We start from the raw sequence: 25,437 nt of genomic DNA, 5'->3' as shown, positions 1-25,437 counted from the left end.
ATACCATTGTCTTACAGATTCAGTAATAATAAATGTGTAATTTCTTTCACAGTGGGATGTGTAGAAAGGTGACTTCAGGATGATGATAAGGCAGTCTTACAAAAACAGTTTCTTAACAAACAACTTCTTTTTTTTTTAAAGCAGGCCACAAAATATAAATTAGTGTTCTTACTATTACTACTGTCGAAAGGCTGATATAACTGAAAGCAAAAACCTGACAAAGTGAGAGTATATGTAGTAGAGATCAGTCCTCATTTTTGAAAATTCTTAGCTTCCTAGGATACTGATCTGTCACAGGTTTGCATTAATGTGTATGCCTGAAAGAAAAGCACGTACCTATTTTGTAAGACATGACTTAAATATCTTGCTACGACTTGAGGGCAGATGATATCATCCCAACCAAAAAGTTGAATAATTGATATAACTGGCTGAGGCTGAAAATCTGATGGAGCTGTGCTTGGCATGTCCATTGCTAGCAAAGTAAAGTCTAGATTTAAAATGAGAGAAACTTAAGGTGAGGAATCTTTAAAAACTACTTCTGACCCACACACCCATGGCCAATTATAACAACAGCTTTTTTTTTTTTTTTTTGAAGTACCAAAAAATAAAATGTTCTGTTTAGAAATGTAGAGCAAACAAAAAGCTAAAACTGAACAAATTCATGTTGTCATAGAAATTTCTGTAGCATCTTGATCTCCAAGAAAGGCCTAGAAGAATTTATCTCTGCATTATCATTACAGATCTATAATGGCTCCCTCTAATTACAAATTCTATGCCTGAGGTTTCGGCTAATGTGCCTCCACCATTCCAAAGACCTATTTATAAAATATGTCTAGCATCTAGTCTTCCAAGGAAGCAAATTTACTTGTCATCTGCCACAGGTGAACAGTTCTCACCTTACTCTCTTCTATTAAACAGAGATCTCCTACAATCAATGACACTTCACTTCCTTTAGAACCCACAAAGTCTAGGAACTAGAATTCCTTAGTTAACCATGCTAAACAAATATGTTTTATTTTGTGGTTTTTCTTAGGAACCCATAAACTCATTTTGTACAATATTGTTTGTCAAATACATTATTTATTAAGAACTCCTATGCAGCTTTCTGAAATGGTGGCTGTCTATTCTCCCACTCCCCGTATACCACTTGATCTACCAATAGGGTGAAATTACTCCTTGGTCCACATTGCTGTTTCTAGACTATTCTTCCTTCTTCCTCCCTAAAATTGCTAGCTTTGAATTTCATATCTTCAGGTTGTACCAGTCACTATCTTTGTTGCATTTACCTACTACTTTCTAGTTCACCTCCTCCTCTCATTCTTTGTAGACTGTAGCTCACTATCATGCTCTCCAACAGCACTCCTGCCATAATCTTTTGTGATTATTTTTCTCCAGTGTCATAAACTCTCGATTTCTTGAACAACTCTGATTTAATCAATCTATCTTCCATTCTACGTCAGCCATTCACTCCCATGCTAATACCCAGAGACTTTGGCATTACCAGTAACTACAATCTCTGTAATTTCAATTGTAAAGTACCCCAATTTTTGACTCCAAACTAGCTTTCCAACTTTCCTCTTCTCTCCCAACTCCAATAATTCTTTGATTCCATCAGGACCTACAATCCACTGATCCTACAACGGTTTCCTCATCCCTCCTTGTCTCCATGCCTTCTCTGTCCCTCTTTAGGAAGCTTGATTGCATGGTCCATTATTATACTAATTCATTTATACTACCAACTCTTGCTCCTTTCCTGATATGTGTACTTGCCTGGAAAAATCATCACCTGTTTAACTCAAACTCTTGGCCTTTTCTCCATATGTACCTGCGCCTGTACCAGTATTAAATGGCTGGAGAAGAACCATGCTGACTGATACCACTTTACATTTATGACTACAGACTTCAAGTAGGCTCTTAGAATTGGCCAGCATTCCTATGACATTTCCCTAGTCCATTCAGTCTTTTATTCTCTTAAGGTACAATTGCACATCTTCTCTTCACTCTTCATCAACAGCCAGCACCTTCTGCTCCTTCCTCATTTTCAGCTGATGGACTGACTGAATACTTCACAGAGAAACAAGAAACATCAGAAGAGAACTATCACAAGCTGCTACCACATTTAGCCAGTTGCCTTCATCTGGGCTCACTTATTCTGCCTTCTCTTCTTCTACTAGAGATGAACTGAGGCCAAGTTCTCTATAGGATCCCATTTTCTCTTGGCACTAAAACAAAAGTGACTTTGTTTGTACCACACAATTTTCCTTCACTTTGGAGCATTCCTGTAAGCATTTTAAATATATTGAAATTTCTCCCATGTTATTTAAAAACCATACAAAAACAAACCTTCCTCTTTGACCCCTCTAGCTATTATCCCCATTTTTCTACTTCTCTTAAACAGTGATATTCAAAAAGATTAATCTAAATTTGCAGTCTGCAATTCCTCTTTTCACATTTCCTCTGGAATCATCTTCTATCAGGCCTTTGCCTCTTCACTACATACAAACTGCTCTTTCAGGTCAACCGTGACTTCCCTCTTATTAAATCCAATGACTAATTCTCAGACCTTATCTCACTTGATCCATCTGTAGAAACTGAGCTGTTGATCACTTTCCTCTCCTTGGGCTCCAGGGCACCAGACTTCCCTGGTTTTTCTTAACTTACCTTCATTCCTCTCCAGTCTCCTTTCTTGTTTCTCCTGACTCTAACAAATCTGAACAGAGGAATACCCTAAGGCCCAGTCCTCAAACTTTTCTTTTCATCCATACTTACTCTATGGGTGATCTCATCCAGTTTCATGGTTTTAAAGACTTATTCATATGTGGATGCTTTCCAACTTTAAATCTCTAGCTTGGACCTCTTCCTGAACTCTAGGATCATTATCCAAGTGCCTACTTAACATGTCTACTTGGATTTAATGAACATCTTTAAAAAAGGTCCAAAATAAAAATGTTAGTCTTTCCTCATAAAATCTGTTCTTGCCTCAATCTTCCTCATCTCAGCAAATGTCTATAGTTACCCTTAATTCCTCTCTTTATCTATTTGGTTACCGTATCTTACCCACTTAGCAAATTCTCTTAGCTCTACCTTGAAAATACTTTCTTCAAATGGGAAATAAGACCACTTCTCACTACCTCTATTGCCACTACCACTCTAGCCACAGCTGCTCATTTTTGGGTTATTACAATAGTTCCCTAACTGGCTTCCTGCTTCTCCCCTTGCCTAGTCTTCCTATAAGTCTAGCCTCAACCTAGCAGCCAGAAGAATCTTATTACTCCTCTGCTCAAAACTTTTCAACAGTTTCCAATCTCTGAGTAAAAGCAAAAGTCTTTATAACCACTTACAAGGCAGAACACAAACTAGCTCTCCATTACCTCTTGATCCATCTCTTAGCTCTTTTTCCCTTTCTCATTCCACAAGAGCCTTTACTGCTTCCCTATAGTTTATTAAACACACTAGACATGTTCTTGCCTTCACACTTCTGCAAAGCATGGTCTCTCATCTCCTTCAGTTCTTTGCACAAATATTACTTACTTGGGCTTTCCTGACCACTCTATTTAAAATTACAACTGCCTCTGGCCTTCTGTATTCCTATCCTATACTTCCACTCTTTCCCACAGCATTTATGGCCATACATTACACTATTTACTCATTTAGTGGTCCTCCTATGCCCCAACACTAGATTATTAGCTCCATGAGAACAAGTATTCTTGTCCTTCTTCTCCACTAGTATCTCTCCAATGCCTATTAAAGTAGGTACTCAGTAACTTTTTTTAAATGAAGAAAATCATTCTCTCCTAAACTATCAAGTCTTTATTTCAAATCAAAGCCAAAGCCCACATATTTTGCTTTCTATTCATATACCATTTATCTTCAGCATCTTAGACAGCACTGAGTAAACTGATGCATTATTATTTTTGTTGACTGACTGGCAGTTGGGATGATGCATGTACACAAGGTAAGTTATATCATCTATTAATAACTACTTAGATTAAACTGATTGAATATCAATATTTATTTTCATAGACATTACAGTAGTTGGAAAACTGTTGTCCTGTCACAATTCTTTAATCTATCATTGTAAAGTCTTAATTATAGAAGTGTTATCAGAATTCAAAATCTTTTCAAATTTAAATCATTCAGTCTTTTACATAGTACTTTAAGCTCAGTTTTCCTCGCACACACTAGGATAAATGCTGGTTTCCATCTTAGGTTTTTAAAAGCATTATTTAAAAATAAATTAAACACCTTCAAATGAACTTCATTCATTTAAGTACATGGAGTTACCACACTAATCACTGTCTATTTCAATACTTCTTAACATACTTTGAGCAAAATACCCCCTTGAGAAGATAATGGTCTCGTCTTAGAAATGGCACATATGCACATATATTCAAATTCTTGCCTATAATTTCATGAGATCCAGAGTCCCCTAAAGCCTAAGGACATGTCTTTAGGTTAATAATCAAATTAAGTAAAAATTACAACTTAAAGTAGAATCTAGTAGAAGTCAAAACAATATTCAATGTCATTCTGATCTCATCCTCTTGGGGTTGAAGTTGTATTTATTTTATATTCTTTTGCTCTTTTCACAAATTAACTTCATCTTATACCTATATACCTGCTCATACAATTCGAAAATAAACTACTTGAACCACACATAATCAAATGCTAGTTTACCTTCCAAAATATTACATGTATAAGAAAAGTTTATGTACATTCAATATTTTCAGGATAGAAAATTATCTTATTTTTAGCAAATCATCATTTAATTTTTCGTAATAAGTAATCCAAAATATCCCAATTTATTAATATGTAATTAGTTTCATCTTTCTGGCTGAAAAAATGTTTGCTATACAAGAGTTTGTTACTAAGAAAATAAACGAAAATACTGACAAAGAGTCTGCAAAAAGAGAAATTAGCAAATTAATAATTAATGCTGACCTGCAGCTGCATCCGCAAGTTGTGAGAAAGGCACTACCTGTGACATTCTCTGACTCTTCAAAAATGAAAAGAAATGTCTCCAAAGTGCACTGGCAACTGCAGCAAGGTGGCGCTCTTTAGCTGATAATGAAGACTGTACAAACAGGTCCACATTGTCTCTTTGAAGTTCCTGACACAATTGTTGATGCATACTCCTAAAAAGAAATAAAAATACAGCTAACATGCTTGACAAATGCTTACAAAAATCTTCTTAAAGTACATTTTGAGCTTTTTCCATTTATATCATATGAGAACCATTTTATATAATTAAAACCTTTATGCCAAGACATCATGCTTTTCTGGTTGTTTGATGGATGAATGATGGCATATTAAGCATCATAAAGTTAATGTTAATTACTAATGTCAACCATTAATTATATGCTTTTTAATATGTCAGATCCAAATGAGAAAGAGGCAGCTTCAGAGTGAAGGTCTGCATTTTGCAACTCACACATGACAAATGATTTTTACTTAAAATCTAGACATGAAAACAACTTTTGAAACCATTTTCTCCTGAGGGCTTTAGAACATGGATGTACCAAGAGGAAGTTAAGAGTATCTGGCTTATGTGTGGTATTTTAAATTAAAATACTTTCCTTGTTTAGAAGACACAGGCCTTGTGTAGTAGACAAAACCATGCTAGATACAATCTTAGTACTTTGGTCCCAAAAGATTCATAATCATTCTCACTTGGTAGGCAATAACATACAATAACAAGTTACTCTTCATAAAATAATAAAACATAATTTGATACTGCCTCAAATTCTGTCTCATCATTTGCTCACCTTTGCTGATTAATTCAACCGAAAATTTAGATATCTCTAGACCTTAATAGAAACTTGTGCAGGAAACTGAGGTTACCAAAGAGAGGGAAATAAGAGATCTTCTTAGTGATGTGAAATAGAAGGTATTTATGTTGTGCACCCATTGATAATATGATTGTTTAAAACTAAATGTGCAACCATGCTATTATTCCTGTTTCTGTTTATATTACTGCCAGATCAACTGAATAGACATAAATGCATGGATATCATCCTTATATCTGCTTTTTTTTTTTTCCCAATTATACAGAAAGCAGCAAAAAACAACCAGTGGAAATGATGGAGAAGAATTCCTTTAACAGAGATAGCATTCCACTAAGAAAAATAAGTACTTTAAAAAAGATGTTTGATGTTTTTAAACAGTTTAGGGGAAGTGGATACATGAAAGAACTATACAAAACATAGAACTAGCACATGTATCTAAAGCAATTCCACAAAAAGATCAAGCTGGTTATAAGACCACATCTTAGAACATTTCACATAACTACCCAAGACTGAGTAAAAATTCTAAGTATAAATTGTATAACATTAGAGCCTTCAGCCACTTTACACTGGAATTCCTGGATAATTATACGATGTTACTTAATACTACCTGAAATATTGAAAAAACAAGTGCACGAATGGCTGGGGAAAGAGTATACAGTAAGCAATTCTCATAAAAGCTAACCAAATATCTGCTACGTCCTCTCTGTAAAAACTTGCCTGAGACGCTTTCAACTTGAACTAGTGGCTAGAGAACCATTTCATTTCCTTTATCTTCGAGTGAGATAAGTAACACACCACTAAAATCCATCTGGCAACTAACTCAACTGCCTACATCAACATAGCAAAGTTCAGAGCACATTTCTACACAGTGGAATCCGTGTAAAATAATACCACCATTTTTACTACCCTTTATAGCTTTTTCAAAGTATACTGGTTCCAAAAGACAATAAATATCTTATGGTACTTGAGCAGGATGGATTTTGCTCACCATTTCTAAAAAAGCCATTTTATTTACTAACTAAAACCTATTCCCTAGGAAGGAGTAACATTTCTGATTGACCTCTATGTATGTGCTAGAAATTCCTTAAATTAATTAAATTCTTTTAAAATCTGAACAACTCTATGAGATAGGTATCATTAATCTTCTTTATAGATGATGAACCTAACAGTAGGAAAGCTAAATATGCCCAATGGCCACAAGGCTACAAAGGGCTAGCCCCATCATCTGAACTTAAATCTGACTCTGAAGCCCACTTTTCTTTTACACACTAAGACATGCACCCTTATGCACCTACACACACACAAGTTTTAAGAGAATTAAACATTGTTGATTATCTTCTCTTTTGACTTAGGTTAAAGAAATTTCACCCCAGCACTTTGGGGGGCCAGGGTGGGTGGATCACTTGAGGCCAGGAGTTCAAGACCAACCTGACCAACATGGTGAAACCCCATCCCTAATAAAAATCCAAAATATTAGCCAGGCATGATGGTACACGCTTGTAATCCTAGCTACTCAGGAGGTAGGAGAATTGCTTGAACGCCGGAGGTGGAGGCTGCAGTTAGCCGAGATTGTGCCACTGCACTCCAACTTGGGTGACAGAGCAAGATTGTCTCAAAAAATAAACAAACAAACAAAATAAAGGAATTCCAGAAAGCTTAAGAAAAGGGGCTGGAAAAGCCACATGTAGTTGTGTCTTTTGAAGGGCCAGGAGCAACACCAGAATTCTAACACTAGGAAAGACTACAAGAAGAGATGCTAGAAAACATGCATTCAAGGCAATAACGAGAAAGGCCAACAAATGTGAACCACCTTTGACCTCTCCAGAACAAAATTGTTGAGGTACCAGGGAGTATAACTAGGAGCTAATGTGGGGATATGATTCAAAGTTCTGAATCCATTAGGTTTAAAAAAAAAAAAAAGAAGAAGGCCGAGCGCAGTGGCTTACGCCTGTAATCCCAGCATTTTGGGATGCTGAAGTGGGTGGATTGCCTGAGCTCAGGATTTCGAGACCAGCCTGGGCAACACGGTGAAACCCCATCTCTACTAAAAATACAAAAAATTAGCTGGGCGTAGTGACACGTGCCTGTAGTCCCAGCTTCTCGGGAGGCTGAGGCTGGAGGACTGCTTGAGGCAGAGGTTGCAGTGAGCTGAGACTGCACCACTGCACTCCAGTCTGGGCAACAGCGAGACACTGTCTCCAAAAAAAAAAAAAAAAGAATAATTAATAAAAAAAAAATAAAACCATTGTGAGGTAAACAATTTTAAAGCCACAGATTACATTCTCCAAGGTTAAGTTAAAACAGCAAAGATAAGTTTCAATTAAGAGTACAACAATGACCCCAAACCACACTTGTTTTGGAAATGTGCACCCACTTAGTGTTTTTGGATTTGAAAAGAAGCTAATATCCCTGGGAATACGCAAAATGCTTTCTGCTCAATAGTTTGAACGTTCAAGCTTTTTCAGTCTGGATAAGAATGATTACCTGCTATTTTTAAACCAGAACAAAGTTGTCTAAGACCTTACAATAATAATTTATTTAAACATAAAGAAATAAGTGACAAATACAGGAAATGCCAAGGGTGTACTGTAATGGAAGTCTGAAGGAAGAACCAAATTTCTGCACTATAACCAAAGAGCTACAAATACCCTTTGCAGTCACTGGTAATTTTTAAAATCACATGTTTGGATCAGAAAACTAATTATACAGACTACTGAAAAATAAATGTATTATATTAGATGTGACCACTGCGTATCTGCTGAAGGTACATTTACAAAAATGCAAATATTAGAAGAAGCTTTGTCACTAGAGGTAACAATGTAAAAGAAAACACAAAACATATATAAAATATTATAAAGAATGTAATATAGTTCCGGGTGATGGCCGTTTTATGAGGCATTATCTACCTTCTTCAACACAAACAGTAGAAATATGAAAGTAGATTTTTTGCATAAAAGGAAAAATATGTGATTTCTTAAAAGGCATAACACAAGGATGTAGGATCTCCCAACACTTGGCAATTGTTTTATTTGAGTAAAGACAGATTTCACGTTAACATTAGTTTGGAAATATACACATGTGGAAATAAACACATGTAACCAGCCCTCTTATATCATACAAGATACAATATAATATAGTAGAAAAATAAATTTGCTGAATGTCAAGTTATTCAAATTGCAGCTCTCATGGTGGAAAAAACAGAAACGTCCAGCATTTATTGGTATTTACTATGAGACCAGCACCAGGCAAAGTGTTTTATAAGCATTGTTTCTCATCCTATGAGGTAGACATAATTATTATTCAAATCTTACATATGAGAAAATTGAGACAAAAGGAGTAACTATGCTGCATAATAAACATGGCTATTAGCATAGCTATCCAGAGCTGTGTGACTTTGGAAAAACAAGTAATCTCCCAACTCGCTGTTTTCTTTGGAGTCAAGAATAGGAACAATTGTTGTTATATCCACCTAACAGGGTTATTGTGAAGACCACATGAAATAATATTCTAAGCAGTTTTTAGAAGCCTATCAGTACACTATATAAACACCCACATTTTCACATACCAATTATCTAGGTGTTCTTATGCTTCTATTTTAGCTCAGTTACCCTGCCTCATTTAGCTTTCCTCATTATCTTCAAGTATTTTCCTGATTCTTTCATCTGACTGCTCTTTTGCCCCACTTTCCAAGATTTCCTGTTTTTATCAGTCTGCTACTTCTTGCTTTGATTTCATATGTTCACTTATCCATTTTGCCCCCACCTCTCTACTCCCACACAGATACCTTAGGCCCAGAGACACACAAATTTATTGAGGCATCTGTCATATGAGAGGCATGGAACCCTGTACCTGAAACTTCTACCTGCCAGTCTGGTCTCTCTGTTTCTGCTCCTCCCTAGTAACTTAGGCAGGCTTCTGGGAACACCTACTGGACCACTGCTTATAGTTATTGCTTCTAATCTTGGCATACCATTGTTTCTCCTGTAACTGTTATAGAATAAGGTATGACAACCTATATATTACTTTCCCAGTATTCACAGTTGTATATTAATTATTTCTAATACACAATGCCTCAAAGTTTAAGGAAAATTAAAATTGTCTATTGATGGGCTTTGCATCACATGGAAAAAGCATAATATAATAAATATGACCAGTAAGGATTAAAAGCAACAATTGAATTCCTCTTCTAACTCTACTGCAAACATGGTAACTTAAAAAAAATCTGTATTAGTGAAAAATATAATGGAAAGTTTTAGGTCAAAAAGTTGTTCCAAACCATTATGAGTAATTATTTTAAGTATCTTATTGATCTAACTGATGGAAAACTAAATGGGAATCAGGACACTCTATAACCATTTTTAGCTTCAGCTAAACTCACTAAAAAACCCTGGACACTGAATCCTCTTGTCATACTTGTTTGTATCTGTGAAACGGCTCACTCTGCCTTATTATCTAGGAAGAATATAACATAACTAAGGTAATGGCATTAGCCATTAGAAAAACAAAAAAACCCTGAAATTTAAACAGTGGAAGTTACCTGAAAAATCATCTAATCCAATCCTGTCTTCAAAAAATTGAGAAAAAACAACAAACAGCTTCTAGGTATGAAGAGACTTTTATAAAGCCTCAACTTGAGATAATGGTAGCTTCAATCCTGAGCCGCAATCCTGTGCATGCCCAAATTATCAGGGAGAAGCAATAAGCCAGAAACCAGGCTGGCAAGCAGCAATTCAAGCATACTTTGCAATGCCTCCATGTAACAGATGCCCCAGTACATCTGTGTGTCTGTGCATACGTGGAGGAGGGGTGAGTAGGTGGTAGATAGATGGACGGATGGATGGATGAATCAATGAATATGTGAAATCAAAGCAAAGAGATTGTTGACTGTTTTGATGATAAAGCACAGCAGTGGTAATGATGCTTACCATCACATATAATTACAGAGAAAAATAAGGGTTCCTTGAGATGCAAGGAGAATTCTTCAAATGAACTCTTTTCTAAGACAGAAAAGATCAGCTTGTGACTCTGGAAAACTACTAAGCCTCAGTTTTTCATCTGTTAAATGGAAATAATGCCCTACTATCCTCTATGGAGCTGCTAAAGCATTAAGGTCACAGCATTTAGGTAAAAGTACTTTGTAGACAAGGCAAAATAATACGCACTTTCATTGACTGCAAGGCAAGACAATATGCATTACTGCTTCTAAATCCCAATAAACATGTTCTTAGATGCATTCGAGCATCACTAGAAAGATACAGAGACAGACATACTAGAGTATATATCCTATTTTGCCAATTAGCAGTTGGATGGTCATTTCCTCATCTGCTGCAAGAATTAAATAAGACATACTCAATGAAGAGTAACTATTATTGTTGGCCAGAGAATTAAAAACTGTTTAATGATAATATATGCACCAACCCTATTCTAAGTGTTTGACCTTTAATAACGAATTTAATTTGTAGGTACTTTATTGTCCTCATTTTATAGACAAAGAATCTCAGTACAGAAAGGACAAGTAATTTGCTTGGGTCATGCTGTTAGTAAGCAGCAGAGCCAGGATTTGAACCCAAACAGTCTAGCTTCAATGCCCCAATTCATAATCACTATGCTACCGCGCTCTCAAATACCATTTTACTACACAGATAAATAATACATGTTCCAAATGTCACATTGCTGTATTCACTCATTCCTATGTAAGTTCTTAATAAACGTAGTTATAAAGTAGTATAACAGCCAATCCCAGGTGATATACCAGATGCATACACATTAAAAGTTTAATACTTCTGGGGAGTGCCAGGCTCTATAGGAATTCCAAAGGTCAATGATGTGTGATAATTTAAAATTTTCCTATGCCCCACAATTGAGTTAATTTGGAAGACTGGGAAAGAACAACAAATCAGGAATCCAGTGATGAACCTAGCAAACCAGGCATGCCTATAATAATGCTGTCTTATATACAATAACGGAGGTGAAATGCTTAAAATGAAGTCGCTTGCCCATGTTCCAGAAACAGTAACTAGCACTGGTATGAAAACATACCAGTAAAAAGTCATCAATTTTAGAATTTACCCTCATATTTTCATTAGTCTTGACTTTATAGATGATTATGAGTATAAAATTAGTTTTTTGATTATGTTTCACTGTATTTTACAACACAGTAGTAACAAGGATCCACTTCCTTTTTATTACTGTAAGTAGTTCCCAATGTTGACTACCACCAAAATCATCTGTACATCTTTCTACAAATACTAATGTCCTGGCCTCACTAAAGATCTTTCTGCATCTTCAGCATTGGGCCTAATCATAATATTTACGATTTGTTTTTAATTCCTGATGCAGTTGGCCTGAGGGTCTACATTCATTTGTTTATTTTTGAGACAGAGTCTTGCTCTGGTGCCAGACTGGAGTGCAGAGGCGCCATCTCAGCTCACTGCAACCTCCACCTCCCGGGTTCAAGCAGTTCTCCTGCCTCAGCCTCCCGAGTAGCTGGAACTACAAGTGTGTGCCACCATGCCCCACTAATTTTTGTATTTTTAGTAAAGATGGGGTTTCACCATGTTGGCCACGATGGTCTCGATATCTTGACCTCAAGATTCGGCCACCTCAGCCTCCCAGAGTGCTGGGATTCGAGGTGTGAGCCACCGTGCCTGGCTGAGGGTCTACATTTCTATCAGGCAGATGCTGCTATCCCATGGTGGACCATATTGTGGGTAGTCACCTTCTTGGCTTTCCTCATCTAAAAAAAAAAAAAAAGGGATAATAATAGTACCTAAAGAATTAAATTAATAAAGGTCAAACACTTAGAATAGATCTGGCATATGTATTTTCAATACGCAATCTTTGATTTTTCTGATCAATAATTACTTCATTTATTGAATAGGCCCTACTTAATTCCTGCAACAGGTAAGGAAATGGCCATGCAACTAGCTGTTCATAGACTAAGTAACAAGATCGTACATAATTCTGTCATGGAGGAGGATAGAAAACTACTCCTTTATAGGTATAAGTGCAAAACAAAGTATAAGATTGTTTTACCAATTCAGAGGAGAAAAACCTTTGGGGGGAAGCATAAGAAAATGGGCATGGAAGTGATTCTCAAAGGATAGGTAAGGAGTGGTTAGGTGAAAAGGAAGAAAGTAAAAACACAAAGGTATATAAAATCAAATCACTTACTCACTAATTCAACACATACAGCAAACTTTCTAAGCAGTAGGGTACAAAACGAGCAAACAGACAAAGTCTCTGCCTTCTGGGAACTTATATTCTAATGAGAGACAGATAATTAAACATATAAACATGTAATACCTCAACTTGTGGTGAGCTTTATGTATAAAAAAGAAATCATAGTATGGGGATGATGACTGATAGAAGCTAATATTTCAAGTACAATGATCAGGAGACACCTTTCAAGAAGGTGACATTTGAGTAAAGACCTAAATAAGTAACGGAGGGAAACACATAGGTATATGGGGAAGAACATTCCAATGAGAAGAAAAAGCAAGTGCAAAGGTGCTGGGCTTGGCACAGTTGGCAGGGTTCCAGATCACGTAAGATCTTGTAAGCCATATAAGGACTTTGGATAAAATCAAAGTGGATAATAAGCCACAAAAGCAGAAGGGTAATATAATTTACATCTTAAGAGGAATATATAAAAGAGCAAGGTGTTTGAAGAATGAAAAAAAAGTAACCACTTTGATTATAATGGAGAATTTTTATAGTAGCATTGGAAGGCAATAAATTTAAGAATAGAAATGGTGTTCCATTTGTTCAGTCATATGTTCTCTTCATTCACTTCAGAAGAAGTTACTCAGTGCTAGTCACTATGTCTGATGCTAGAATACAAAAATGGTTAATCCTGCTGTTAAAAGAAAAATCAAGACTTCATTCTTAAAGTGGTAAGAAGACACTGAAGGATTTTGAACTGGAGGGTGATATAATGAAAAAAGTGCTTTGGGAAAGATTAATCAGGTAATGGCAAACAGAATGGGTCAGAATAAGAACTGACTAAAGATAAAAGAGACTAATTAAGAAGCTTCTGTAAACATCCAGGTAAGAGCTAATGTGCAGTTTGAGTTACTTTATGAAGGAAAAAGCCAACATTAATTATTTCGCATTTTGTGAGGGAAAGGAAGGAGAAGCCTGTCATTGCCAAATTCTGGGGGAGAAAAACTGAAAGTTACGAGGGACAGTTAATTATAACAGGGGGATATAATTTGATATGAAAACAGAAAATTGAAGTAACACTATCAAAAATGTTTTTGGAAATCTGAACCTAGAGTCAAAGAGTACAATCAGACTCAAGAATCACTCTACCTAATAGTTCAGATCCTCTTAATGAACATGTCAATGTCTGTTAACTGCATGAGGCATTGTATTAGATGCTATCAAATATAGTACTTCCTTTCAAAGAACGTACAGTTAAGTGCTGACACAGAGGTATGTAAACAGTATTATAATCCACAAAACAACAGGGTTCAAAGAAGACTTCCTGGAGAAGACATGCCATTACCTGTCATAGAAGTCATATTAGTTAACTGAAAAAATAATAGAGTTGCAGAAAGTTAAAATAATGAGTAAAGCATAGTGACATGAAATTGCATGAATTGCATGAAGGGATTCACAAACAGTGTGGTATTACTAGTAGATGGTATTACCTTTGGTCAAGTGCCAGTAACTATAGTATTGATAAGGAACTGTAGTATTGATAAGGAACAACGTAACTATACATTTGTATAATGTAACTATAGTATTGATAAGGAACAGGTCATGGAGGATTACGTCATCTCAAAAAGTTAGAGCCACAAGTAAACAGTCTTTAAGGTAGCTGGAAATGAGAGAAAACCAACTTATATACCCAACATATATATTCCTTATGGTTTGTTTCCAGATAATCTAATGCTTATAAGGATTGCCTAATACATTTATACATTTAAACATCCTCTTTAACTGCACCACGCTAATGTTATAATGCTAGTTGTTTCTGAAATATTTTCATTAAAAAAACCCAACCTGATGAGTATGTGCAGTGTGACTTTGTACATATACAAATCTATATAACTACTCATTAGAACATACTACATATATATAGATATATATCTATACATTTGTATATCTATATCTATACATTTTGCCAGTGCTTGAGTGTTATCTTATGCTCTTATCTAATAAAAGTGAGCATGGGCAGATCTACCCATAAACATCAGTGCTGATCCATAAGCATCAGCTTCACCTCCAAGTGTCAACATTATGACCAACAAGTTATAGTCCTGAAGTTAACATACACACAAAGTCAAATAAAAATTTTCATGCTGGATGTTAAAATTTAAGTTTTACAGCATCACAAGATGCCTTCAAGGAAATGGTTGAGGGTAAAGGCCACAATTAAGGCTTGGGTACATCCTTTGGCATTGTAACTATAAGGAACTACAGACGTCATTGTAGGTTAGGAATTTCTAAAAGAACAGGAGAATGATCATCATCTGATTATGACAACTTGCACTACTTGTATTCAGTTACGGCTCCCATTTCCAGGAACTCATCCTCCAAATTTAATAGCAAATGTGTGGGTACAAGGTAATGGATGAAAGTAAAAGAGAGGGAGATTATGGCTGAATATGAAGCTCGTCAGTCTCCAAGTTTGTCTACTACCAGAGTATCATGTGGGTAGGACCACTAGTTAAGGTCAAGGATCTTTGTCCTTGGTGTTAAAGGCACTCAGAGGTGAGATCATCTCTGAAAACAATCTCACAACAAAATGTACATGCCTTATAAAGTATGTGAAGTTGTTATACTGTCTTTGGGATTTCAAATGCAATTATCTTCCTCTTCAAATGTAAATGGATAGGGTATAATGGAGCAAGCACACATGCAGTGGATCTTATCCAAAATGTTATGTATCAAATTATCATAGAAGAAAAAAGAACAGGGTCGGGCGGTGGCGGTGGGGGGAGGGGCAGTTAGGAATTGGTGACTAAAAAATAAAATTAGAATACAAGCAACAATCAAAGTGAACAGAATATTTATGGAATATGCCCTCATTTTCATTTTGGAAGAGACCACCAATCTATCTAACTCAGCAGCACTGGAGCCAATAATTACTGTGATATTAAGAATATCTCACAATCCTTTTCTTCCTCCTCTCAATCCTCCCCCACCCATCTCTAACTCTGTCATGCTTTGGCTATTCCACCATTTGCTGAAAAACGTGTAATTTTTAAAACATGGCCACAAATTATTTGACACTTCTTGATTCTGAGAGATCTTGTGACTGATTTGACCAATAGAGCACAGCAGACATGATACTATGTGGCTATAAGGTTTGGTAATAAAAGGCCATAAAGTTTCTGCCTTGTTTGCTGGGAATACTCACTTTTAGAGCCCTGAAATGCCATGTAGGAACTCCAATGACCCTGAGAATCCCCTGTTCGAGAGGCCACAGGCAGCACTCAGGTCAACAGTTCCAGCTAAGCTTGTCCACCAGCCATTCTAGCTTAGAAACTAGATGTGTTACTGAAGAAGAAGCCATCTAGGAACTGGATCCTCCCGCAGTTGTTCTAGTCTCGGCCTTTAAAGTTACTCACAGACGTTGAATTAGAGTTACTTCCAGACATTGAATCATCCTAGCTGAGGCTCCAGACATGGTAGAGCAGATAAGAGCTGCCCTTGGCTTTTCAAAGTCCTGACCTACAGAATCTGTAAGCATAATAAAAGGTTTGCAGTTGTGGTGTTTTATCCACTATGTTATTACATAGTTTATTATGCTCTCAAGGGCATGTAAGAAGCACTATGTAGGAATTAGAGAATCAAAGATGAAAAAGATGCAGACCTGACCTAAAGGAATTCACACTTGGGAAGGCTGGGGTGGGAGGTGGGAGGAACAAAGAATTTTATTAGAAATATAACCAAAGGGTAGTATCTACAACAGTACAAAGGCAGACTAAGACAAAATAACTGTTTTAAGTCTCCTAGAAGCCATTCCCAACAATTTAAGAAATTCTGGACTGGTTTTAAGACAAATGAACTTCAGAGATAAGGGTAATTTTAAGAAAAACTATTTTTCTACTTATCCAGCACAGAACACCTATATCAAACATATGCTGAGACATTTTATGTATATTATCATATTTACTCTCAAACTTTATTCAGTTCTTGCTGCTTTCAAAAGTTTCATTTTAGATTTCCCTAGATGTACGGTATTATGTTTATGAACCTGTGGAGACCACCTTTTAAAGCTAATTAATAAAACTATCCTCTAAAAACTAGCTTAGCTCTCACTATCCCAGCAGTCTTTTTTGAAAACAGTAGTACACAGTCACTGCTACCCTCTAATGACAACTGCAGTCATTCTACCACATTTTACATGTGGTTAGTTGCTATATGCTATGTGGGGGAGTGTGTGTTGTTTCAAAAAAGAAATTTGGAGTCATTTTATTAAAAGTAAAGAGCCAAAGATTTTTGAGGTCAACTATTCCACAGTAAGTAAGCTAGGGCTGAATTCCATTTGCGAGCATTTTTGCTAATTGGTGATAATAAATTTTTATAAATAAAGGGTCTAATGGTAATGTTGACTGATTATTAACTACATCAACCCAAATGTTCCTGTCACAGTGAAATTTGCCCTATAATTTACCTTAATGGACTATGTGTATCAATAAATATTGAAAATGTCCAATCTCTTCCCCCGACCCCCATTTAAATCAAATCCAATTCTATGTGAACATATTGTACCAATGTATAATTACAATAGCTAATGCACTGGAAAAAGTAGTGTACTTTGATAAATAATTTTTCTAAAACCTCTTAAGCATTCTGCATCTTCAATATTTCTCTCACACTCAAAAAATGCGGTAAATTATACAACCAGAAACTAGTGACCACTGCCAATTGTTTGTTAATGGATCTACAAACCTCATCATCAGCTCCAATAGTGACTTTTTTTTTTCAAAATTCAGTCAAGTAAAAGTCAAAAAGTACCTAGGGATATTTTTTAAAATGTTTCTTCACCAAAAGTATAACAAAACTCTAATGGAAATAACAGTCTGGTCACCACTGTAATATAGTGCTAAACCTGCAGTACATATATAATCTTTAGAAATCTGCAAACTCCTTGAAATTATGTGTAAAGTTTTGTGTATCCATAAATGTGTATAGCCCCATTCCCTTTCTCCTACTTTCTACCACTTTATAAATACCTCTAAGGACAAGCTGAATGCCTCCTCTCAATTTCTCTCCCTGACTCCCCTTCTGCCTTATTTTGATCTCCTCACTCTGTGCCTCTGTTGTACACAACAATCCAATTGTAACCTCATGTACGAAATGCACTAAGTTAGGAGGAATGCTTAATATGAATTCTATGTAGAAAAAGCAGTGACTAGTACATGTTTAAGATAAATTATGAAAATCATCAAAAAGTATAAGCTTGTTTAGAGTAATCTCATATTTAGCAGTAAATAAATTTCTTAATTTTAAATTATGGTTTCCCAGATACATAGTTTCATACCACATACATTCCCTATAGAGATGCTACTTACCACTTTTACTGCAGTTCTTCAAAAGGGAGGAAAAGATAGAGGAGGGGAAAAAGTTTTCCTAAAAGATTATCCACTGAGTCAATGATCTGTGGGGGTTTATTATAAAGCTCCATTATTAGGGCTGAGAGCCTCAAAGGCTTTTATTACAGCACTAATTTCTTTTTGCAAGGCTTCAGCAAATGAACCGATTTATCTGGTTCTGCATGCTTAGGGCTTGATACATGCTATTTGTACATGACAGGTTTCATCTGCGTAGCACCACTGATAACATTTATCTGCACATCAAAAAAGCTCATCTCCTGATGAAAAAAAAAATCCATGAATATGCTGGGATAAGAAATGTTAAAGTGGTGAGTAAAAGATCTGTAATATCTCATAAAATGGAACAAAACTACAAAAAGATCACCAATTCAGTATGAATGTGCAACAGTGCTACAGGAGCAGATAAAATGTCAAAAAAGGAAGAACTGGAAAGCTACCTACTTACACTGATAAAAGAGTAGGGCTTTGTTACCATCCTGTGAATTTTAACTAGAAATTGGAAAAAATAATTTACTTTCAAGTAAGACAAAGTTTCAGAAAGCTTTATGAACAAAGCAAAAGTAGTTCAAAATAAATCTTAAAACAGTACCCACTGTTTGTAACTGCCAGTAGAAATTAACCCCTAAAAGTTACTCTTATGGGAATAAAATGTTGAGATTGACTGCTGCTGTAGTTCAAATTTAAAAATCTTTCATAAAGCTTAAAGTCATTATAAGAAAGTAACTTTAGAAAACACAGAGAAAAAAAGATAACAAAAATGTAAACCTGCTTTCCTTTCAGAAACAATAATCAGCTTAAAACATCAGTGTAAAAGACTGTGAAAGGTGGACGCAGCCTACATATTTGAATAATAATGTAATAATAAAGCATTTCTAATAGATAATATATAATACATTCTTTTGAGAAAAGTCAGTGTTTTTCTTTATGAAGAAGGTATACACTGAGTTAAAGAGCTTGTTCCTATAATTTATGATCTTTCAGAACATGTGGTTACATTAGGCTTCAATCACTTCTTACTCTTACTCTTCCCAGCATTTGGTAATATAGACAGTGGAGCTAATTTTCTGTCATTCAGGAAGAACTGCTGGATCACTAAACTTGTATCATCATCACCTCTGAAACATAGTAAAAATCACTGTTAGAACCAACAGTTTATTAGATCGAACCCACCAACAACAATGTCAACTCTGCCTGGTCATGTTAACAGGAAAATGTTTTACGAGTTCCACCACTGGGCATCAATTTAACTTCCAGCACCAGCTATGCTGTAAAACCGTGAATGTAATTTATATGGTGACCCACGTGTGTGGGAAGCAATATCTAGGTGAAACTTCTCACAGTCTGACAAAATGCTTTGATTTGCACCATTCAGATGATTGAGCAAAAAGAGTTTAAGCAATCACCACCAATAGCCTTTATCTCCAAATGCACTAAAAATTTATTACTCTATGAGTGCAATCTATTGCTTTAGAACCTAGATTGATAGAATAGAAATGATTGGATAAATATTACATTTTCAACTGGTACACATCTTGTCCATTAGGTTTAAATATTGGACAAGCTATGTGTTTAAGATAAACATCAGTCTTAGTTGATTCCCTCACACAATACTTTTAGAACGCCTATAAATGTTTCCATAGTAACATTTTTGTGCTTACATATAGCTAAGGACACATGTTCACTGCCAATTAGGAGAAAGTAAACCAAGAGACCACTGTATTCTTCTCACAACAATATACCTTTGTCTTTTACTTAGCACTTAACACAGATGACAATATTTACGCATATTGTGCTGTGTACTGAACAACTGAGTAATCACTCAAGCTGGAAAGGACATAAATAGAGCTCACCCACCTATCCTAAATAACAGTTTACTATTCAGGTCTTCCTAGGAATTTTAAACTAGCATAGATTTCATACAGATGGCTTTTCCAGTAGCTACTTCTGTGCATTAACAGAAGGGTGTTTACCTGGCAACCTCTCTATCCACTTGCCTGAGATCATATACCTTTAAATATGGCAATGGATGTTTCAGATCTATATATATATATGGAGCAAAGTTGCCAAGATTGCTGCAACACAACTTTTAAATATCCTTTCTAGCATTATGGGAGGGATCCTACGCATATAATCTTCAATGCCTTTGGGCTCCTGAGCTACTACCTTAGCGTTGACTAATCTGATTAGCTCAGTACTACTTTCTACTATTTTCTAATTTGGTTTTATTAGATACTGTAAAGTAAATAATATTATCTACAGTTTGGTGATGAAAAAATGGACTCAGAGGTTAAATAATTTGACCACTAAGTAACAGAAATGGAATTATAACCCAGGTGTATCTGACTCCAAAACATTTTTCACTATAAATCACCTCTGTTCAAGATTTAACTGTAACAATCAAAATCTTACAGTTGAAGGTTTAAAAGAGTACCTAGTAAAATAGTAAAATAAGACTAAAGCACACATAAATTATTTCTAAGAGGTGTATCTTTATAATACCCTTAATCACCAACCTTTATTCATTAAAGAACTATACTACTAATCAAGGGATCATCAGGTAAGATGACTGCTGGTCATTAATGTTGGCAGTTGAGTTATTTTCCTTAAGGTTTCCAGCCTTGTTTTTCTGCATTTTGTTTGCCACATCAAAAAAATAATTGCTTTGTACAAAAAGGAGATAAAAACAAAAACGTACTACTTAGAAACACATCACCCATATTCCATATACAAAGCTTTTTGTTATTGCACCACTAGAAGAGACTTAAGCATTTAACTTGGAATGCCTAGCAAGATCTTTTAAGCTGTTTTTCTTATCTTGTTCTTCAAAATTTGAAACTAGAAAATCCCACTTGACTAACAAGGCAAAAAAAGGAGGTTGCCCCTTCTAGGGTTAACAGATGCTTTTTGTAAGATTTTAGGTAAGAGTAACCTTTTGCTCACAACAGGACTGGCTATTTTATTTATTTATTTATTTTACTGTCTTTAACTCAGGTAAAAATCAATATAGAGCAAGACAAAGGGCTCTAGAGGGTCTGGCTACACCAGCTTTTGGTTTGGCTCCTGCACAATTCTACAACATGCTGAGGCTGGGAAGGATTAGCCTGCTTGTGTTGAGTAAACCGATGATACTCAATAAACAGTTTCTGTTGTAAACCCCTTAGGACGTGCAAAGCCACACTAGTTGGCAATAGACCAGATAAGCTGCAGAACCAGCTGTAATCTCATTTAGACCTGAGCTGATCCTCCTGTCCTTTCATTCCACAGGATCAAAGCAAACCACTGAGGAGGCAGCTGTATTATAGCAGCTCTGCTTGCTGGATGCAGCAAACATTTCATAAATTCCACTCCTTGAAGCAAGTCTCTACCTAATCTACCCAGAGCTGGGACAATCAATGAATTCCTGAATTCATTAGACTGATTATTACAGGGTAACCATTTTTTCTTTGGAGAAATATGATGATTGTATGCCAACTTTACAAAGCAGCTGATATTTCTGACCATCTCTTTTTTCTGGAAGGGCCTAAATTTTCCCCCACAATATTGAATAAAAGTGGTTTAAAACTACTTAGCTCATTATATTTAATGCAGATTAACAAGAAAACAATATATGATGCTAAATTTCTCCAGCAGTAGTGGTTGACTACCACTTAAAGGCAGCCAAACTTTAATAGTGGCCCATACTTTCCATGTTCAATGACACAGTGAGGAATGCCAAACCCTACCATAACACAGCAACATAGATTAACTGACACTCTGAAAAAATTTATAGAAAAAGTTTCTGTAGTTTACTAAAGAATATTATTTGGCAAGTATTTGTATTTTTTTATAAAACAGAACAAAATTTTCAAAGTGTTCCAAACTGACAGTGTTAAGTATTTCAAAGTCAGTCAAGCATTTCATCCCCGTGCCTCCCCTTCAATAGAACTGACATCTCAGTATCTAATGTTATTGGGAACTACTTTCAGTAGAAACCTAAATTTCAAGTTATGAATCTTCAGAAAACAGTTACCATCCCCATGGTTAAGATAACATTAATTGGATATATAATGGACACTGAAGAGGCAGGTATTAGGCATCACATCACAGATCACTCTAAATAGTGAACGTGAAAGAAATGAAATCCAAAACAATTGCACAGAGCTATACAACATTAGCATTTTAAAAGAATCAACTAGGGCCAGGCAGAGTGGCTCATGCTTGTAATCCCAACACTTTGGGAGGCCAAGGCAGGAGGATCACTTGAGCCCAGGAGTTTGAGACTAGCCTGGGCAATAAGTGAGACCCTACCTCTAAAAAACTTAGGTGGGGGATAGGGGTGGGCATGGTGGTGTGCACCTGTAGTCCCAGCTACTCAGGAGCCTGAAGTGAAAGGACCACTTGAGCCAGGGAGGTTTAGGCTGCAGTGAGCCTTGATCATGCCATTGCACTCCAGCCTAGGTTATGAAGTGAGACTCGGTGTCCAAAAAAAACCAAAAAACAAACAACAACAACAAAAACAACAACTATAATTATAATTTAATACTGAATGTCAATTGAGAGGAGCCTTAGAGAATATCCAGTCAGAGAGCTGGCAACTTTTTTCTTCTTTTTTAATATTTGTGCTTTGAGGGCCACATACAGTGTCACTATTTTTTTTTTTTTTTTGGAGATAGAGTCTTGCTCTGTTGCCCTGGCTGGAGTGCAGCGGCACGATCTCAGCTCACTGCAACTTCCACCTCCCAGGTCCACATCATTCTCCTGCCTTAGCCTCCCAAGTAGCTGGGACTATAGGTGCACACCACCATGCCTGGCTAATTTTTTGTGCTTTCAGTAGACGGGTTTTCACCATGTTAGCCAGGATGGTCTTGCTCTCCTGACCTCGTGATCTGCCCGTCTCGGCCTCCCAAAGTGCTGGGATTACAGGCGTGAGCCAACACGGTCGGCCACATATTGTTTTTTTAAGAGACAGGGTTAAGCATTTAAGTCTCACTATGTTGCCCAGACTAAGTTGCTGGGTCTACAGATGCAATGTCTGGCTCACATATTCTTCCTGTTGTTTTACAATTCTTTAAAAATGTAAAACATATCCTAAGCTCTACGGCTATACAATAATGGGCTATGGACAAGATTTGACCAACAGTGCCTTAGTATGCCAATCCTTTCTAGTCTAAACTACTCATTTTTCAGATGACACGACAAACTTTCAGGAATATGAATTGTTCTGCATAACTAAGCAGCAAGTGTCAGCATCAAAATTTAGATCTCCTGAGTCCCGCTGAGTCTCTCTACTGTTTCCTAACATTTATCCCAACACTGCTTTTCTTAGAAAATGGTGTGAAGATTCTACTATAATTCAGAAACACTTGAAAAACCAACAATGAAAAGCACAAAACAGTTTTAAGGAAGAATGCCTGTGACATGTCAATGCAGACAGCATATAAAAATGACCACACATTAGCTGACCCAATCATTTCCAAGCTAACAAATGCTACATTCTAATAATGATTCACCTTCCCTCCAATCCCTTCTTCAGACATAAAAGGGTCCCATTTAACATAATCACCTAATGACAGCAAAAGTGATAAATATGGAAACCTTAACTCTTCTGTTTGCAAAATCCAGATCTTTGTAATAATAACCCCACAATAGGAAACTGCAAAACTGTGTAATTATACTTTAATTGTATTGTGAGGTATGCATTAATCACAAAGTTTAAGTACCAAGGATAGAATTATAATAATTCTGTAAAACAAATTTAAGCTAGCTAAGTAGGTCAGAACCACTAACATGCAACAGGAGACCTCTGGGAATTTATCAGTTAATGGCTATTTATGTGCAAATGAGTGCCCTCCAACCCTCCAAAATCCTGTGTAGCTGAAGGGTATTTCTGCTAACCAGGAGCACTGCTTAACTGCAGAGGCATAAATTAAAGCATTTTATTGAAATGATTTTTAATTTCTCTACTTTCCTTTGCCACATTCCTTCCTACCTCTTTCAAGAAGCATAATTTATAGCACATATTTAACAAGGAAAAAAAAAAAGGTTGCTGGAGAGTATTCAAAACTGATTTCTCCTGAACCTCGCATGTACACACACATTATACCTTCAGTAAAATTAAAGGAAAACATGTCTCACATTAAATTTAAAAACTTCAATATAAGCACTAAATTAACACGCTTTTTACAATGAACGATATAAGAAAACAAAATTCTGTTTTATGTTCGTATATTCTTATCCTACAGAAAACAAAGAAATTCAATGGTGTTTGTATCTATCATAATTCCTGTCCTGATAGTCAAACAATATACCTATCAAAGGTACACTTAGAGAAGTGGGGAAAGACTTTTCTTTTTGTTAAAAAGAAAGTCTCTAAGTGTCTCATTTCTGATTCGCCTTAAAAGAAAATGAAACATTTGGATGTTTTTTGAAAGGGGTAAAAGAAAGGCAGAATACAAATTTTCAATATGATCTAAATATGGCTAAAAGAGATACTAAACGCCCATCATAAGGACCATATCAAATTTACTCAGTACAAAGGTGGCATAAAGCTAAGTACTGTCCAATGTTTAGATTTTAGGTAGAATAACAGTTATCTAAAATTACTGTTTCTAACGATTTAATATAGTGGCAATTTAAAAGTTTTAAATTATGTTAACACTCCCTTGGAGCTCTTTCTTTCCCATCATTAACTGAAACAAAATATAACCTAACGCTAAGTTAAAGACAAGTAAAGACCAAATTAATCATATAACATCTTTAAAATTATAACACTTTTTAATGTAGTGAAACCTCAGCACTTTAAGCTAGTCAAAAAACTAAAATGTTTGTGAGAATTCTCTATTTTTAATATACAGGTAATAAAATTTTGCGGTAAACCCTTTTTCAAAAAGATTTTAATGTTCCACTCACTTTTCCATAATTGAGTTTTCCAGAGTTGTAAGTAAATTATAGCAGAGCAAATGATTCTATCAAGTTTGCTTCTGATTAGTTTGCTCCATATCACTCCTGAATTCAGAGGGCAATAACTGAAGGAATCAAGTGCTCCTCTGGTCAACTGTGTTTGTACATGAAATAGGGAACAGAAGTCTCTGGCCTAATGC

The 25,437-nt window shown here is 35.9% G+C and overlaps 1 protein-coding gene across 1 annotated transcript in view; it reads right to left on the bottom strand.

The window, feature by feature from the left end:
• The window catches only part of MMS22L (MMS22-like, DNA repair protein), a 136,220-nt gene that overhangs the window by 35,510 nt on the left and 75,273 nt on the right, over positions 1 to 25,437 (bottom strand). Inside the window, exons 15-16 of the mRNA XM_011968384.1 lie at positions 4,942 to 5,135; positions 337 to 487 (exon numbers count right to left, since the gene is read on the bottom strand). Coding sequence (XP_011823774.1) covers positions 337 to 487; positions 4,942 to 5,135 — 345 coding nt within the window. The remainder of the gene's footprint in view (positions 1 to 336; positions 488 to 4,941; positions 5,136 to 25,437) is intronic.

This window comes from Mandrillus leucophaeus, unplaced genomic scaffold (genome assembly GCF_000951045.1).
Source record: "Mandrillus leucophaeus isolate KB7577 unplaced genomic scaffold, Mleu.le_1.0 Scaffold841, whole genome shotgun sequence".
NCBI classification, from domain to species: domain Eukaryota; kingdom Metazoa; phylum Chordata; class Mammalia; order Primates; family Cercopithecidae; genus Mandrillus; species Mandrillus leucophaeus.
Note: the sequence above shows the minus strand (reverse complement) of the source record. Positions and strands in the feature narration are given on the sequence as shown.